The following is a 20,613-nucleotide window of genomic DNA, read 5'->3' on the forward strand; positions in this document are numbered from 1 at the left end:
GGCAATGTTCATATCACCCTATTAAAAATTCAGTTTTTATATTTGAAATGCCACTAAATGATGCTTGAACTAATTCCAATCATTGCAAAGTTTATTACAAATATTTATATTTAAGAAATAATTTTGATTATAGTTACACGACAAATTTTTTTACAATAATATTTACAATAAACATATTGCATATGCAAATACAGAAAGATTTGTGAAGTCTGGTTAATAGTTTGTCTTTGCACATTGATGAAACCAACTCCTTATAACATCACATACTTCATATATTAATGATGATTAACTTTTCAGGCTAATTCTTTCAGAAAAAAATTAATGTTTTAATGATAAATTATTCATTGGATGCAATATTCCAAGAAATTTTTAAAGTTTGGTGAGATAATCTTTAAAAGCTTTATTCTACGTAACAAAGAAATTGTATTTTATGTATAAACAACATAACTGAAGTCCAAAGTAATTAATCATAAACCTGTTGGATATTTTTAAGCTATATTTAATCTCATATATAGCTCAAAATGCTAATAATTTAGATTTACAATTATATTTTATGTGTAAAAAAAACACGTGATGATGATATGAATATACTGCAATGTCATCGTCTAGTAGGAACTGCAATAACAACATTGATATCAATTGACATTCTAATATAAAAACAGAAAAAAATTTAGTTATTCTAACATTATAATTACATCATTATTGCATATCATAATATTATTTATTTACATCATTACCAATTATTTTTTTGTCTAAACTTTGCTTTCACAGCATTTCATAATGGAATTTGTAGGATCTGATGATAATAAGATTTTTAAAAAATATAATGCCAATCAATTAAATTATCTGAAACTTGGGAAGTCAATCTTGATTGTTAGTTCAATANCTTTCTCGTTTATCTTGTAAAGAAAAAATTATTATTCATTTCTATTTGGTTATTCAATTATGAATGTAAATAATTTTAAAATTTTTGAAATGTTTTTGACTTAGATGTAATTTTTTGTCATATTCTTTTTTAGGCTCTCGACAATTACTGGTCATCTTCCCCATGAAGTATTCGGTAGATCAGCTTATCATTATATTATTGCTGATGACATTCCTGTTGCACTTTTTGCTCATAAACTAAGTAAATAATTATTTTACTTTTTATAATATCCAACTATTGAGTACTTATGTGTATAACTGTGTACAATATATAATTAAATAATATTCAATTTTCTAAAATATGCATGTAGAAAAACATTTGATTTGAGATCAAAATACATATATATATTTATCAGGAGTGGTCAAACACTTGAATTATCTAAATTCCAGATATCTTATAAGAACAAAATCATAAAATTTTCTTTAATTTACTACGTTTTGTATAATTTTATATTATTCAAGCTATAGTTTGACCACCACTGATGTAATTGTTTAAAAATATCAGTAGGAATAAAGACATGGAGCAAGACAGTAAGGCTTTCCTACTTTGACATACACAGTCGCACACCCAGACAGACACACATGAACACACAATGCAAGCTGTTTACAAATAAATTACATTAAAATTTTATAATTTTATGAAATATTTTTCTATGTTGTATTGAATAAAATAGAAAAATTATATATAGTAAATTCTAATAATCATTTATGCTCAAATATGTTATATAAAAGAATGTTCTTTTCATAAAATAATCATGTTAAAATATACATACACAAGTATATGCTGAACTGATGTTAAAAAAATTAACTTGAAAATTTATATTAAAAATATCAAGCAGATTAACTGTTTCAATGCCAAATGTTTCTTTTTTCATTATTTTTCAGTTAAAAAATCTTTATCAAACTCACTTCAAAAAATAGAATTATTGTCTGTTTAAATTTTTAATAATAAAATGTTTATAAATATATATATATTTTTAAACTTTTAAGCCAGAATAATATAAAATAACAAACTTAAAAACTATATAAAAGTTCTAAATGGTTAATTTAAAGTAAGAATCTATTTTAAATATTTAGGAAAATCTCTCTACTTGTTATTAAAATATCAGAAAAATAATTTTATGAATAATAAATGAAGATTTTTGACAATTTTAATAATATAATACAAATTAATAATTTTATTGTATCATAAAGTGAAATTTTTATCAGATCTTCAGTTTTTTTAATCTACTTGATATTAAATGATACATTTTTACTGATATAATAAAAAATAATGTAATGAAATTAGAATATAATGAACATTCTGGAATCAAATCAAAGTAATTTGAATAAAATTAGATTAGTGATGATATTAAAAACCTTTAATGTAACATTATAAATATTCTATAATTTAATAACAAAATTATAAACATTTAAAATAATTTTTTAAATTCAGGATTATAACAAATATCTAAACTGTCCAATCAGAAATATTAAGTTTGTTGGAGAAAATACTGTAATTGCATTTCAATTAGCTTTTTTAGTTTTAAATTACATTTTATAAAATTTATAATTTAAAAGTTAAATAAATTAATTTTTGATTCATTAATCAAAATGATTTTTCAATATAGTTTATAAATATAAGTATTCAGAATCCTAAATGATCAAAATAAATAAAATATCTTTTAACAAATTAAAATAAACTAGAAATAATTAATTTTAAAAACGTGTTCATAGGTTAAAATCTGATAACAATTCACAAATTGCAGATTATAGCTTACATATTTGAAAATATTTTCTTTTTGTTCTTATATAAAATACAATAAAATTTATATTTTAAATCAAACAGTCACATGTAATCAAATTGCTTTAAAAGTTTAAATTTAGTTACTTTGTTAATTTTTCTGTATGATTACTGCTTCAAATAAAATTTAAAATAATTCAGAAACAGCTACTAGTTTCTAAGATCAATAAACTAATTTTATATTAATAAAATTTATATTTGCAATGTATTTCGTTGTAAAATGTGTTTGGTTTGTCCAAAAATTGAATTTTGAAACACGTTTAACATTTATTATTTATACTGTACATTCTACTTGGCAATTCACTGAAAAATTAAAATGATGATCTGACAAGAGATCAAAAATATTTATATTTTGCAAATATAATTTTTATTGTTATTGATCTTTAATTTCCTAATAAAATTCCTTTTTAATTAAATAAGTAATCACAATTACAAAAGTTAATTATATAATTAATGTAAATATATTTTATATAAATAAGAATTAAATAACAGCACCAAGATAATTCGGATAACTCATCTTCATTCACACAGTAAAAGAGAGAAGTTTTTTGTAATAAATATTAGAATATCTACAAGAATGAAATAAGAAAAATCTGAAAATATTAAAATGTGATTGTCTAAATTTTATATGGGATATTAAGAAACAATTGTACTATTTAAGTTAATCTAATATGTTAATATTTAACTTACTAATTTGTTTCTTACACTAATTTATATAAATGGATCTCTTCTAATTAAACCAAGAGAGATCATTATACAATATACAGTACTTAACAATAATAAATAGTAATAGTTTAACAAACTATACATGCTTTATAATATAACATGTTTATATACAATGAAGTTTAATAATTAGTTAAATATAATATATATATATAATCTCGTTTCTAAATGTATATTTATATATATATATTACAATGTATTTTGCGATATATATAAATAAAACAAAATATTTTTTATCTTATAACTAGAAATTACATTTACAAATCAACTCATTAAATCAAAGTTAGAATAACATTTGTATGAAGACATTTATGACAAGTCTTAGTAAATGGTTGTGATTTCTACTAAGATTAAAAATCCATATAATATTTAATAATATGATATAATAATACATTCCTGAAATTCAATGTTGTGTCCAATCCTCCAAGGCAATGGAATATAACATTTACATGAGTATTGCCATTTATAACATGCACAATCAATAAGCTATCACAACACTTGATACATTGATTTAACAACACAGTAAAAACATAATCTCATTTACAACAACAGGATGGTTTCAAAAGTTTGAGCTACATTTTCCAGCAAAAAATTAAAAATAAGTAAATAAATAAAAAAAATATATATGTATATATTATATATATATATTGTGTGTGTGTATATATATAATGTTAAATATCCAATTCTGTCATACTGTACAAATGATTCATTTTTATCTACATTTCTGCTGTACATACAGCTCTGAAACCAGAATATATCTTCTGATAAATATCTAAATTAAATCAATTTCTTAGAAACATTATCAATTTAAAAGAAATAAATTTTATAAGTATATTTGTTTTTTTATTTTCAAATTCTCCTTTACTGAGAGTCAGGTAATTCTAGATCTTTTCATTGGACTGGATGGAATCTTCATTTCAGACGCTGAGTTACATTTGCAAGTGCTACTGCAAATGCTTGAAGTGCACTAAATGGGTACTGAAAGTCTAATGTGTAAACATTTGTATCAATTTTTCCAAATTGCATCACCTGCAGAAGGGAAAAAATGCATATACAAATCTAAATAAAAATTTTATTTGAATATTTCAAACTTTTTTATACCTGTCTGCCATGGAATTCAATTTGAAAATTCTTAGCCGATTCCTGTGTTACTCTTCCACTGAAATCAAGTTGATAAACCTGTCCTACTTCATTCCATAATGGTGCTTTGTTGTGAAGTACAAATTCACGGTAGGAAGGTGCATTATTTGATCCTTCTGGTGTACTTCTACTTCTCCATTTTCTCAACTATTAAATTTAAAATCAATTTTAAATTATTACATTATTATTTAACTTATTTAAAAATATTATATATTATTTTTTTAAGTATGTAGAAAAGTCAAAAATTATCTGTACTTTCACCATAACACATTGTTAGGTTTGTCACACTGTCTTCTGCACATCTTTAATGTTTATTCTACTATGGTTATGTTATTAAAGTTTGACCTTGATAGCATCATTTTTCTTGTTTCTGTTTCAGTGTAAACTTTGCTGCTCTGCTAGCAGTGTTCTAAGGAGAAACAAGAAGCAGTGATCCAATTTCTCTGCTTAGAAGAGGTGACAGGGGCTGAAATTCATTGGAGGTTTACAACATCAAAGCCTATCGTCAAAAAAAGTGTTATTGCATGACAATGCATGCCCACATATGGCTGGCCAGACCATTGAAAATAAAATATATAAAATAAATTTTTGTATTGTAGTTTATCTAATAATAATTAAAATGTCTTTACAGCTTTATTTTAAAATTAGAATACAATTACTTTTAACACACATTTTTCCAGAGAAATCCATGTAAAAATTTAAAAACACAAATGCATTTAAATTATTGATTGAAATTGAATTCAAAACAACTTTCTATAAAATTTAAATCACAATTTTTTCAAGTAATTCTATTAAAAATTTTAAACTAACCTTTTTACGAATGTATGCTTTTTGGAAACTTTCCAAGTCTTTGAATTCTTCACTTCGAGAATCGTCACTTGTACCTTCTTCATCAGAACTTTCTACCAAATGCTGCCTTCGTACTTTACGCAATAATAATGGACTATAAAGTAATCCACGTCTTTGAGTTTGATTTTTACGTTTTGTAACAGGAGATGAAGGTATACTCTTGCTTGTTGGTGATAATGGACGAGAAGAATCAAGTAAATCCTCTGCTTGAGGCAAACTGGCTCGGTGTTCTTTAAAACGAAATGGAATTGAGAGACTAAATCCGTTTTGTTTTTTACGAGTCTCAGGACTAGAATTAGCAGATCGCAAATTAGTGCTTTGTTCTGAAACACCAGTATCATTAAGAACATTTTCTGCTTCAATCACTGGAATATTAATGCTATCATTGCTGCCATTCTGTAAAAGATTTGATTTTGTCTCTGTATTCTCATTGTAACTATTACTTGAAGTTTCATCTCTTCCACAAAAATAAAAATGTTCGTCAACATCCAAACTATTACTAGCTAATTGAGGTGCTTGTAATTTGTGATCAGATTTGTTAAAGTCAGATGTCTTCAACTTTGATGTGTGATGCTTATCCCTAAGAAACACATTTTTATCTTTAACACTAGTAGTATCTGTGTTATGTAGATGCCTTACATTACGATTCCGATGATTTCCTAACAATTTTGTGGGCAAAGATTGTTGCAAATTTTTTTCTATTAAAGTATCATCTGTGTCGTCATCAATATATTTAATATCCCCTGCTTTTTCAGCCCAGCGAGGAACAGAATTGGACATGGACTGACTGCAAGACTGTACTCCAGTTTCTTCATAATGATTAATTTGGTTGACTTTGGTATGCATTTCCCATTTAGGAATTGGACTATGGGATGATTCATAATGGGACTGAGTTTTCTTTGGACTTGGTAAAACTGTTGAATTTACAGTGACTGGAATATCTATTTCTGATGGAACTTCAGCCTGAGACACTGAAACCTTCTGTGATCCTTTTGAGTGTTTATTCCAAGATAATTCGGATAACTCATCTTCATTCACACAGTAAAAGAGAGAAGTTTTTTGTAATAAATATTAGAATATCTACAAGAATGAAATAAGAAAAATCTGAAAATATTAAAATGTGATTGTCTAAATTTTATATGGGATATTAAGAAACAATTGTACTATTTAAGTTAATCTAATATGTTAATATTTAACTTACTAATTTGTTTCTTACACTAATTTATATAAATGGATCTCTTCTAATTAAACCAAGAGAGATCATTATACAATATACAGTACTTAACAATAATAAATAGTAATAGTTTAACAAACTATACATGCTTTATAATATAACATGTTTATATACAATGAAGTTTAATAATTAGTTAAATATAATATATATATATAATCTCGTTTCTAAATGTATATTTANAGATCATTATACAATATACAGTACTTAACAATAATAAATAGTAATAGTTTAACAAACTATACATGCTTTATAATATAACATGTTTATATACAATGAAGTTTAATAATTAGTTAAATATAATATATATATATAATCTCGTTTCTAAATGTATATTTATATATATATATTACAATGTATTTTGCGATATATATAAATAAAACAAAATATTTTTTATCTTATAACTAGAAATTACATTTACAAATCAACTCATTAAATCAAAGTTAGAATAACATTTGTATGAAGACATTTATGACAAGTCTTAGTAAATGGTTGTGATTTCTACTAAGATTAAAAATCCATATAATATTTAATAATATGATATAATAATACATTCCTGAAATTCAATGTTGTGTCCAATCCTCCAAGGCAATGGAATATAACATTTACATGAGTATTGCCATTTATAACATGCACAATCAATAAGCTATCACAACACTTGATACATTGATTTAACAACACAGTAAAAACATAATCTCATTTACAACAACAGGATGGTTTCAAAAGTTTGAGCTACATTTTCCAGCAAAAAATTAAAAATAAGTAAATAAATAAAAAAAATATATATGTATATATTATATATATATATTGTGTGTGTGTATATATATAATGTTAAATATCCAATTCTGTCATACTGTACAAATGATTCATTTTTATCTACATTTCTGCTGTACATACAGCTCTGAAACCAGAATATATCTTCTGATAAATATCTAAATTAAATCAATTTCTTAGAAACATTATCAATTTAAAAGAAATAAATTTTATAAGTATATTTGTTTTTTTATTTTCAAATTCTCCTTTACTGAGAGTCAGGTAATTCTAGATCTTTTCATTGGACTGGATGGAATCTTCATTTCAGACGCTGAGTTACATTTGCAAGTGCTACTGCAAATGCTTGAAGTGCACTAAATGGGTACTGAAAGTCTAATGTGTAAACATTTGTATCAATTTTTCCAAATTGCATCACCTGCAGAAGGGAAAAAATGCATATACAAATCTAAATAAAAATTTTATTTGAATATTTCAAACTTTTTTATACCTGTCTGCCATGGAATTCAATTTGAAAATTCTTAGCCGATTCCTGTGTTACTCTTCCACTGAAATCAAGTTGATAAACCTGTCCTACTTCATTCCATAATGGTGCTTTGTTGTGAAGTACAAATTCACGGTAGGAAGGTGCATTATTTGATCCTTCTGGTGTACTTCTACTTCTCCATTTTCTCAACTATTAAATTTAAAATCAATTTTAAATTATTACATTATTATTTAACTTATTTAAAAATATTATATATTATTTTTTTAAGTATGTAGAAAAGTCAAAAATTATCTGTACTTTCACCATAACACATTGTTAGGTTTGTCACACTGTCTTCTGCACATCTTTAATGTTTATTCTACTATGGTTATGTTATTAAAGTTTGACCTTGATAGCATCATTTTTCTTGTTTCTGTTTCAGTGTAAACTTTGCTGCTCTGCTAGCAGTGTTCTAAGGAGAAACAAGAAGCAGTGATCCAATTTCTCTGGTTAGAAGAGGTGACAGGGGCTGAAATTCATTGGAGGTTTACAACATCAAAGCCTATCGTCAAAAAAAGTGTTATTGCATGACAATGCATGCCCACATATGGCTGGCCAGACCATTGAAAATAAAATATATAAAATAAATTTTTGTATTGTAGTTTATCTAATAATAATTAAAATGTCTTTACAGCTTTATTTTAAAATTAGAATACAATTACTTTTAACACACATTTTTCCAGAGAAATCCATGTAAAAATTTAAAAACACAAATGCATTTAAATTATTGATTGAAATTGAATTCAAAACAACTTTCTATAAAATTTAAATCACAATTTTTTCAAGTAATTCTATTAAAAATTTTAAACTAACCTTTTTACGAATGTATGCTTTTTGGAAACTTTCCAAGTCTTTGAATTCTTCACTTCGAGAATCGTCACTTGTACCTTCTTCATCAGAACTTTCTACCAAATGCTGCCTTCGTACTTTACGCAATAATAATGGACTATAAAGTAATCCACGTCTTTGAGTTTGATTTTTACGTTTTGTAACAGGAGATGAAGGTATACTCTTGCTTGTTGGTGATAATGGACGAGAAGAATCAAGTAAATCCTCTGCTTGAGGCAAACTGGCTCGGTGTTCTTTAAAACGAAATGGAATTGAGAGACTAAATCCGTTTTGTTTTTTACGAGTCTCAGGACTAGAATTAGCAGATCGCAAATTAGTGCTTTGTTCTGAAACACCAGTATCATTAAGAACATTTTCTGCTTCAATCACTGGAATATTAATGCTATCATTGCTGCCATTCTGTAAAAGATTTGATTTTGTCTCTGTATTCTCATTGTAACTATTACTTGAAGTTTCATCTCTTCCACAAAAATAAAAATGTTCGTCAACATCCAAACTATTACTAGCTAATTGAGGTGCTTGTAATTTGTGATCAGATTTGTTAAAGTCAGATGTCTTCAACTTTGATGTGTGATGCTTATCCCTAAGAAACACATTTTTATCTTTAACACTAGTAGTATCTGTGTTATGTAGATGCCTTACATTACGATTCCGATGATTTCCTAACAATTTTGTGGGCAAAGATTGTTGCAAATTTTTTTCTATTAAAGTATCATCTGTGTCGTCATCAATATATTTAATATCCCCTGCTTTTTCAGCCCAGCGAGGAACAGAACTGGACATGGACTGACTGCAAGACTGTACTCCAGTTTCTTCATAATGATTAATTTGGTTGACTTTGGTATGCATTTCCCATTTAGGAATTGGACTATGGGATGATTCATAATGGGACTGAGTTTTCTTTGGACTTGGTAAAACTGTTGAATTTACAGTGACTGGAATATCTATTTCTGATGGAACTTCAGCCTGAGACACTGAAACCTTCTGTGATCCTTTTGAGTGTTTATTCCAATCTGCACCAGAAATGGAACTTGAACCTGAACTATCAGATGTAGAACCTGGAGATGATACAGCCAGAAAATTATTGCTAACAGATAAAAAGTTATTAGAATCTGCTTCTAATAAATTTGTGTTCCAATGTGTTGGAACAGAATTAGGATTCTCTTCAGAACATTTTGTTATTTCAGTGCGAATGGGCTTTTCTTTATCATTACTTTTATCTGCATGAACATTGGATTCTGTTAATGAATAGTTTAGAAAATGGGGTGAATATGTGTAATGATTATGATAAGCAGATGAAGGATGAACATTAATAGAATTTACAACAGAATTCTGAACTACAACTGAAGTTTCTATTGCAGTTTTAGAAGGTTGTAATGTTATCAAATGGACACCTCTATCTTGTAAAGTTTGAAATGTTAAAAGTTCTTCAGATGGAATAAAATCAACATAGTCTCCTGTTTCTCGATCATCATCATCTGAAGATAAATTATTTCTTTGGTAAAAATAATGATACGATGGCAATCCAATTCTAGGTTGTTTTTTTGGAGTCATGGGTGCAATTGGAACACTTTGGTAACAAGTAAGTTCTGGATCTAGAAAAATAAGTTTTTTACGCGATTAATTATTATTGAAAAAATATATTATTAATAGTTAAACACTGATAATAAACATTTTTAAATATATTAAAAACATCATAGTATTTTCTAGTTATAAACAGATTTATAGATATTAAAATTTACTTTATTGAAAATAAAGTCAATTTTAATATCTATAAATTGATGGTTATTTACCATATTTTTTCATTTAATTACATGATATTGTTATAGATATACCTTTCTTTAAATTGAAATGTGTTACTTCATTGACAGTTTAAAAAATAAGATGGAAGTTATTTATTATTAAACAGAATATTTTTAAAATAAACATAATAGTTCAATAAAAATATTTATTCTCAATTTACATAGTACACAGATTTAATAAAACTGCTAGTTAGTTGAATCAAAGTCATTTGAAGAGTGCTCTCTAGTTTGCCATCTGACTATAAAGATCATAATTATGATATTAAATCTGAGAAATTTTTAAAGTTTGATTTATTAAACGTTCATTCTAACTTAAATGCTATTTCACTTCTGTATGAAATATTACATTAGTATACTAACTATATTAAATATATTAATAAATATATGTAAAATTATGTGTATTTTCAAGGTAGGATCTAATGTTCCGAGACTGGGTGGCATGAGTACATATATGTATACCACACTTATGGGTGATTCTTGATTTGTTACAATATAAACACTCTAAACAGGGAAGTGGTTTCATCTAAACAGGTCACATGATCACTGCAGTATAAACAGATATCACAAGCAAGGTGTGGAGTGCTCAGTGATTAATGAAATAGGGAATATTGAGCAAGGGTATTATAATTAGTATAAAATATAGTGTAATCTTTATAACAATAAGCATAAATAGACAATATTTTTAACATATGTTCATATTGGTAGTCACAATAACATTAACATTTGTTTGGGCAATTTCTTAAAGAAATATACATGCTAAAGCAGGTTTATAGTGATAACACTCTTGTGGTTAAAAGTCTTCAATTGGCTTTGACAGTTCAAGGAGGGCAGGGAAGAAATTGATTAAAACATTTTAAAGGTTACTACAATTGTACCACCTATTTCCTGAGCTGGCACATTGACTTCAGGTTGTTGGTTTTCAAACACAGTAAAAGAGAAGAATGCAATGCTGATTGAACTGAAGGAACATTGTGAAAAAAGAATTCTGGAAGTGTTTCCAAAACTTCTATACCTGCTGGTAGAAGTGTGTTGTTGCAAGTGGAGCTTATTTTGAAAAAAATACATTTCAGTATTGTAAATAACAATTTCTTGACTTATGGACCTAGTCCCAGAATTTTTGGATGCTATTTTGTATATAAAATATACTAAAAATTTAAAAACCAAAAGAAAAAACTTTATAACAACAAAGTGAAAATACTTATGTCACTTTTAAAAGTATACATATTCAAAAATTAATAAAAATCTAAATATAAGTTTGTATATATAATTTTATTAATTCTAATCATAACTGTTAACTATTGAAGTTTAAAACTTGATATAATTGAACTACTAGAGCCAAAACTACATAAATCCATATTTTCATTCTTTCTGCTCTCTTTGAAAACACGACCTAATGCTTGCTTTCTTCCATTTCCCTATCAGACTTTGTAACCAGATCCATGCAAGACCTGTATTTAATACCTATACATTTTGAATGTAAGATGTAGGTTATAGAACTAGAAGTGCTCAAGTCACAGTTTTCTGGCAACAACTACATGACACAAAAAGGTTTCATGATGAGGTTTTTCAAGATATGAAAATCATTATAGCCTAATAGGATCCATGCACAAACCTAACTGTCATAAATTATAGTGTAATATTTATAACAATAAGCATAAATAGACAAAATTTTTAACATATGTTTATACTGGTACAGTCACAATAAGCATTATAAACATTAATGTAAATTCAATGTTTTAGAGTACCAATGATGATTAAAGCTAAGTTGATAAATGTTTCATTAAGTGTTTTGATTAAAGTTGTGGCAAAAACATTTAAGTCCATTTTAATTAACTTATTTAAATATGGTTAAACTGACAAACTTTCTGAAAATACTTCTATTGAAATATCTGAGTTATATTTAATAATACTACAATGAGCTGTTTAAATCCAATGGCAAATATGATTTACTAGCAATTTTAAAGGCTGATTTTGTTGATATCCAACAAAGTCAATAAGATAACTTATGTAGATCTGATTCTAGGCCATTTAATTATGTTAAATGCAAAGTTCTTATTTTAAAACTAAATGCAGTTTATAGCTTTATCAAGCTCTTTGAATTTAAAATTAATACAGTGAGCAAGTTGTTAATATCTTAACATCAAAACAAAGTTTTCAATATAATACACAACTAAAGGCAATAACAAATACCAACAATGCCTACTAATCAGTGGCAATATTAATTCCAGCTTTCTTCGTATTTGTATACCTGATATATAATAATAAACAAAATATTGAAAAAATTTAATTCAAAATTTAATTAGTAATAATTATATACATACTAAATACTTCTTAGATATTTTAAAATATTGAAAGTTACCAAATACATCATCTTCATCTTCTGAAAAAACTATTCCTTGACTATCTTGATTATTTCCTGAAGGTTGCGGTCCCTGCAATTCTTTGATCACTAAAGTCATCTGTCTAGGCTGAAGATGAAGAACACTTGTTCGATAAGTTACAGTTCCTAAAATTGAAGGCAGCCATGACACAATACCTTGAAGTTTAAATTTTGTTCCCCAAATATTTGAATGCACAGCTACAATTTTCTCTTGCTGAAAATATTCATTTAATTTAAGATAATGTAATAAATTTTTTAAACTTATTATTTGGAATAAATAATTTGTATGTAGTAAGGAAATCATAAAAGATTTTTCATAAATGAAGCCTCTTAAATACAAGAAAAACCACATACCTCAGGAAGTTCATCAATAAAGAATAAGTCACGCCCCTCAAAAGAACCATTTTCAAACTGTTTTGGATAATTTTGATGACGATGTTTTCTTCTTCGTTGTATTCTTGGAGATGCACATCCATCTTCAAATTCACTTTCTGATGATGACAGAGGTAAGTAAGCTGGAATTCTGGCAGGAGGACTACAACCAACAAATTGAGAAGAATTTATACTGGCTGAAGACTGATGAGGAGTAAACTTTTGTCCATGCTGTTTTCCTTCTCTTTCTTAAAATTTAAAATTACTATTAATGTTTCTCTTATTATATATATGTTTTAAAGATATCATATTATTAATAGTTAAACACTGATAATAAACATTTTTAAATATATTAAAAACATCATAGTATTTTCTAGTTATAAACAGATTTATAGATATTAAAATTTACTTTATTGAAAATAAAGTCAATTTTAATATCTATAAATTGATGGTTATTTACCATATTTTTTCATTTAATTACATGATATTGTTATAGATATACCTTTCTTTAAATTGAAATGTGTTACTTCATTGACAGTTTAAAAAATAAGATGGAAGTTATTTATTATTAAACAGAATATTTTTAAAATAAACATAATAGTTCAATAAAAATATTTATTCTCAATTTACATAGTACACAGATTTAATAAAACTGCTAGTTAGTTGAATCAAAGTCATTTGAAGAGTGCTCTCTAGTTTGCCATCTGACTATAAAGATCATAATTATGATATTAAATCTGAGAAATTTTTAAAGTTTGATTTATTAAACGTTCATTCTAACTTAAATGCTATTTCACTTCTGTATGAAATATTACATTAGTATACTAACTATATTAAATATATTAATAAATATATGTAAAATTATGTGTATTTTCAAGGTAGGATCTAATGTTCCAAGACTGGGTGGCATGAGTACATATATGTATACCACACTTATGGGTGATTCTTGATTTGTTACAATATAAACACTCTAAACAGGGAAGTGGTTTCATCTAAACAGGTCACATGATCACTGCAGTATAAACAGATATCACAAGCAAGGTGTGGAGTGCTCAGTGATTAATGAAATAGGGAATATTGAGCAAGGGTATTATAATTAGTATAAAATATAGTGTAATCTTTATAACAATAAGCATAAATAGACAATATTTTTAACATATGTTCATATTGGTAGTCACAATAACATTAACATTTGTTTGGGCAATTTCTTAAAGAAATATACATGCTAAAGCAGGTTTATAGTGATAACACTCTTGTGGTTAAAAGTCTTCAATTGGCTTTGAGAGTTCAAGGAGGGCAGGGAAGAAATTGATTAAAACATTTTAAAGGTTACTACAATTGTACCACCTATTTCCTGAGCTGGCACATTGACTTCAGGTTGTTGGTTTTCAANTTTTCTTTGTGGATTATTTAAGTAATTCAGAAAAATCTAGAAGTGCAAATTATCCAATGCAGGATTCAAATCTGCAACTTTCACATTGCTGAATTAATATATTGCAATTTATGCTATCTGATTTTAAGAAATACTTAAAACCTGGTAACATAACTGGCAATGTATTAATTCTTTAATTAGAACTTAAGAATTTAGATATATCATATAACCATGCATTTATATGATGTAATGGCTATTTATTATATATCATTATCTTTGTAAATCTTCAAAGGATAGTTACAATAAAGTTTTGTGTATAATAATTTGCATTTATTCATGATAAAAATATTCAATTTTATGCTGATTTAAAACATATTTTTATTTATTTACAGATTAATTAGAACACCACAAGTCTCTGTTATGTGTGTGCATTTTTTCCACTAAGAGAAAACAAGAGGAAGCTAAAAAGCTATAATTTTATAGATTATCAATAGTGTTTAAGTCAAACAGAGAATATAACTGTTGATAAATCAAGATGATGATACAATTTTCAATATATTTGTTTAGTTTATAATAATTACAAGCTTGAATCCTGTTCCAGATTGTTTCTTTTCTAATGTTTTCTCAATTATGCCATATTAGCATAGGTCTAAAAATTTGTTTAATCATTAAACTTCCTAATAAATAAAAAATGAAATGTCTTTCCCCTAAGCTTTATTTATATAAATATTAACTTATTAGCACAATTTTACTCAAATTATTTAATGATCTGTTAGCAATTAAATAATATTTTCAACACAAATTATCAATGTGTCATCAAATTTTAGCATAGTGATCATGAATGCTATTACACTGTTGATTTCCATCTTTTTGACAACAGATAACATCATTTGATAAGGGTAACCACCAATGCAAATCATTTTGGAACTATAAAAATATGTATCATAATTGCATCATCATTATCATGTTTCAATGACAGAATATACAGACTGCTAAATTGAAAAAATAATTCAAAAATTTTATTAAACAGCAAACTACAAGTGTTTAATCAGCCTACAGAAAATGAAATGTTAAACAAAATATAATCCTTATTATTGTTATTGTATCACAAGACATCATCATAAAGTCATGCTGAAAAATCCCATCTCTCTAATTTGAAAGTATTGGTAACAATTGCAATGCCATATTAGCATAGTATAAACATTTTATCAATAAAATACTGAAGAATGTTTTAAAATACTATGTTAAACTGAAACTATCATACAAAAAGAAACTTTTTCCCACATTTTTCTAACTGCATTAAACCAAAATTATATAATAAGAGTACTGTATGAATCAAGGATTAATTTCATAGACATGTATGATTCCCTAGAATGAAACTATCATAATTTAAAGACTACTTGAAATATTCTGGCAATGAATAATAATAAATATTGTAGAGTAATTGCTTCAATTAAATACAGTTTGGATTAATTTATGAAATAAATTAAAATAAGTATCTGATTAAAAATTTTATCTCCAGAATATCACTTTTATATAATTTATTACACACACAAAAAAAAACAGTTTTAAAAATAATATTCATATAAATATATTCTTAAAAGAGTAAAAAATTTTTTCTTGTGTTTTTCTATTTTTAAATAGAAATTAGAAAAAAAATGTAGTCTTATACAAAAGTGTTGATCATATTTACCTGATAGCTGTGGATCAAATATCACAAAAGCTGGACGAAGCTTACTAGCACGTTTTCCTTTTAATAATGGCACCAAGCCTCCAAGGTATTCTAAAAATAATGTATAAGTAGCACTTCCTGCTGTGACTTCATCATCATGTCTTATCATGGTGCAATGTAATCGAATGTCATTAGGTGGAGGTCGAGAGACAAAATCTCTTAAAGATAAAGGATCAGGTAAATGGCACTAAAAAAAAGTTTAACTCTCATAAATAAATATTTTATTACTATTATTATTAAAATAAAAAAAATTAATAAATCTCATTATTATTGTATTTTCTGCCTTATGAAATGATGAAATATACTGTAGATGCACCTACAATTTAACATATTATTTAAGAAAAAAAATAAAACAGCATTACTTTTAAAGATCTGAGACATTTAAATTCTGATTCTATGTTATATTTTTGGAGATTTAATTTAAATCTCCAAAAATGTAACTATCATTGAGCAAGGCATTTTCCACATTATATTAGTAAAAATTAATTATTAACATGTTTGCATAGTACTTCATGTTTGCATAATAAAGCAGTGATCAGCTCATATTGCCATTAAGCTAAACAAATTTTAAAGTAAGTTGTTTGATATTACTAACCACAGATGTTTTTTAATAATAATTAAACAAAGATTAATCATTTAGTACTGGAAAAACCTAGATGAATACATTATAATATGGCTTGTTCCAGGCTATGGCAATCAAGTTTTACATATAAGCAAACATTATTTAATTCACTTTTTATTCCCAATAATTTATAACTAAGTATTTTGTTCTAGTTGGTTTTAAAGACCATTGCATGAAAATTAGAACATTTGAGTTTACATCACTAGCTTATAACTGCATTGCAATAGATCTACTCCAACTTGACCATCATCTTATTAGATGTATAGTGATTTTTTTTCTCACAAACAAATTTTTGAAGAAAACAAAAATATCAGAAAATATAATATACCGTTTTTTTTTATTAATTGATAAATTTGAAACATATATTAAATATGCTATTACAGAAAGCTATATATCATAAGAATTGTTGAAATTTTTTCCATGAATCATCATTATATATATTACTCATTAAATTTGTACAAAATATTTTTCCTAAATGCTTACTGTAAGCAAGCAATAATTCCATATCCATCACACATTAATTAATTTTATTATATCTTTGTAATACTCAAACTTGAATTACTGATAAACATTCTACTTGTTATATTTAATTTGTCATTAAAAAAATTAATACTTTACCCTGATAGTTTGACTAAAAAGGTGTGAAACAAGTATCCTCAAACAGCGTGGAAATGGAAGTTTTTGTACAGAAGACTCATCACGCAGACAATGGTATATTGTCAAACGAGCTAATAACTGCAGAGATGCAATCTTAGGAGTTACCCATCCAACGTGAATAATGCAACCAGTTGCAATAAAAAGGCGGCGATCGTTATGACCCCATGTTATTGCAGTTACAGGATCCTATAAATAAAAAAAAATACAAGATTACAAATGCCAGTTATTTAAATTACTTTATTAATTTGTTTAGAATTATAAAAACTAAATTCATAATATGGAGTAAGATTAAAATTGAAACTTAATAAACTTATTTTGGATTCAAGGATGTTAGCAAAAGAAAGATTTATTAACAATAAAAAGTTTATCATCAACAACATAAATTATATCCTCGTGCTTGTATATTGAGATAGATACTGAGTTTTCTGCTATTTTATATCATTTAGTTTAATTTAATTTTCATACCACTGTGAAATATATTCTGTTTTTAATTCTTAGAACAACAAATATTAATGACTATAAATTACTGAAATATATTGGTCCAAATAAATAATGTCTTTACTTTAATAAATTAAAATTATTGTCAAATATAAGCCAATCATTTCAGAAAATTTTAATAGTTGTGTCCCCTTGTCTCATTGAAAAAATGTGCCAATTATCATCATCATCATATTTTCATTCTTTTATAGTTTTTAAGAGCACTGAATATTTAAAATTAGACAATTCTTAATAACTGCAAATAATCATATTAATTATTATATGCATTTTTGTTCAATTTTATATTTAATATTATATGGTTTGAGATATTATAAAATTGCTATTTGATCAAACATAAATATATCAAAACAAAGTTTATATATATTATGTTTTGATATTTACAATACAAAAAGCCCTCAAATTCATACAAGTCATTTAATAGTTAGCAGATAGCTATAATTATTATGATCATCATATAATTTTATCACAAATAATTTTGGTCTATACATTATTGTTGTTATACAGATGGTGCATCTGCATAATGACCCTGTGCATGTGTACTGCAGCATCTACAATTCAAATTAGTATTTTCTTACATTTCTATCTTAGTTTCTCATTTTTTCTTTTGCTTTATTCTGTTTTTAAAAGTTATTTTCTCTATAAAAATGGTATTTTATTGAAAAAACTTGTGATTAAGAGAGATATTATATATAAATTGATACAGTATCATTTTAAATCTTAGACATAACTATTTTTCTAAAATTATTTTTAGTTGTATTTGTTTTTTACTAATAATTATTATTTATTTATAGAATTTTATTTTAAAAAATTTTAATTTCTCTACATATACAAAATATGATCATAAAATATTACATATTGCATTTATGTTATAACAACATTAATCAAAATTACATTTTATCTTGATTTATTTTTACCTGACTATGTGGCACTGGTACAACAAAGCATAATACACCAGACTCAGTATAAAAATGAATGCGATTTACATATTCTTCACCAGATGAGTTTTCAGCCAATCCAGCTACAGCTAGAAATTCACCGCTATTTGACCATTCCATCTTTATGTCTAATTTAAAAAATAAATTGAAAAATAACTTTTTATAACTTATAATTACCAAGTTTCTTTAAATATTACAAAAGTTTTATTTATTTTACAATTTACAATAATTACTGTAAAACAGAAGCTTAACAACTGTAACTTTTTAATAATAAAAATTGCAAAAGAAATAAATTATTGAATCTTTAAGCATGATAAAATCAATTATTTTAGCACTCAAAGTGCAATAAATATGGTTGTTATTATTTTTTTAATTCTAATACACATTAAATTATACATATTAAATTTTTGTTTTACAAATAATCATATCTTTATAACCATAAATCTTAATTGAGACTTAACTTCAGTTGTCAGTAAATTCTAATAAAATTATACTTTTTATATTGGTGGAATTCTTAATACTCTTACATTAATGGACAAGGATATAATATCAATTATATCATTGTCCATTAATGTAATCACCATGGATATCAATTATATCCATGAGGATAAATAACTTCATCCAAGTGTATGATTATTGAATAAAAAATTATTAGAATTTACTGATAACTGAAGATGAATCTAAATTAAAATTTAATTTTAAATATCTATAAATTAGTGCACATTATTGTAATTCTTAAAAATTAGAATATAGAAATTTTGATTCATTTTTTGATTTATTTATTGATTATTATTATGTCTTGTTCAATAATTTAATATTTGACGATTATGTTCTTCAAAATTTGTATTAAAGAATTACATTTATTAATCAAATTTTTATATATCATTATATATAGTATATGTTTATTTCATTTTATTTATATATTTTTCCAAATTTGAATTTTTAAATTTAAAATAATTCTATTCCATTTATTCTGTCAGCCAAAAATAACCAAATTCAAGGTTAAAAACATTTCTGATTAAATATCTTTTTGGTAATCAGAACTTTAGCAGTTTGTTTTATTATTATGTTGGGTTTTGTGAGTTATACTCGGTTCACACCGGTGGCTGTGTACTATGCTGGACCAGAGTCAAGGCATAGCAACCAAAACAAAACTAAAATTAAAGAAGTGTGTCAGTGTCAGTGTCTGTATTCAGGAATTTCCTAACAATGTGGCATGTATTCAATATAGTGGCCTTCTGTAGTGTTATGTATGTATTTCTACTCAATTCTAATGTTCCCAGGCTTTTGTGTAGTGTGTGTGGTATCACACCTGTACAGGAAAGAACAACAGGTACAATAACTACCCTATCCATCCTCCATAGATGCCTTATTTCCTGGGCAAGTTCTGTGTACTTGCTAATTTTTTCAGTGCATGTGTTTTGTACATTGTGAGTGTTTGGAATGG

At 25.7% G+C, this 20,613-nt stretch overlaps 2 protein-coding genes across 2 annotated transcripts in view; both read right to left on the minus strand.

The window, feature by feature from the left end:
- Positions 1-3,568: 3,568 nt before the first annotated feature.
- Positions 3,569-6,740, minus strand: LOC111620336. The gene is made up of 4 exons (XM_023362253.1): positions 6,734-6,740; positions 5,381-6,447; positions 4,532-4,717; positions 3,569-4,459 (listed from the first exon to the last, which is right to left on the minus strand). The coding sequence occupies exons 1-4, from the start codon at positions 6,738-6,740 to the stop codon at positions 4,343-4,345; spliced, it is 1,377 nt and encodes a 458-aa protein (XP_023218021.1). The 3' UTR covers positions 3,569-4,342.
- A 232-nt stretch (positions 6,741-6,972) lies between these two features.
- LOC111620366 (tubby-related protein 4-like) overlaps positions 6,973-20,613 on the minus strand; it is a 57,031-nt gene continuing 43,390 nt past the window's right edge. Inside the window, exons 5-12 of the mRNA XM_023362292.1 lie at positions 19,146-19,294; positions 17,695-17,919; positions 16,416-16,641; positions 13,333-13,598; positions 12,958-13,192; positions 8,761-10,391; positions 7,912-8,097; positions 6,973-7,839 (exon numbers count right to left, since the gene is read on the minus strand). Of these exons, the coding sequence (XP_023218060.1) occupies positions 7,723-7,839; positions 7,912-8,097; positions 8,761-10,391; positions 12,958-13,192; positions 13,333-13,598; positions 16,416-16,641; positions 17,695-17,919; positions 19,146-19,294 (3,035 nt within the window). The 3' untranslated portion in view covers positions 6,973-7,722. The remainder of the gene's footprint in view (positions 7,840-7,911; positions 8,098-8,760; positions 10,392-12,957; positions 13,193-13,332; positions 13,599-16,415; positions 16,642-17,694; positions 17,920-19,145; positions 19,295-20,613) is intronic.

Source organism: Centruroides sculpturatus, unplaced genomic scaffold (genome assembly GCF_000671375.1).
Source record: "Centruroides sculpturatus isolate CEXI.00-Female unplaced genomic scaffold, Cexi_2.0 scaffold32, whole genome shotgun sequence".
NCBI lineage: Eukaryota > Metazoa > Arthropoda > Arachnida > Scorpiones > Buthidae > Centruroides > Centruroides sculpturatus.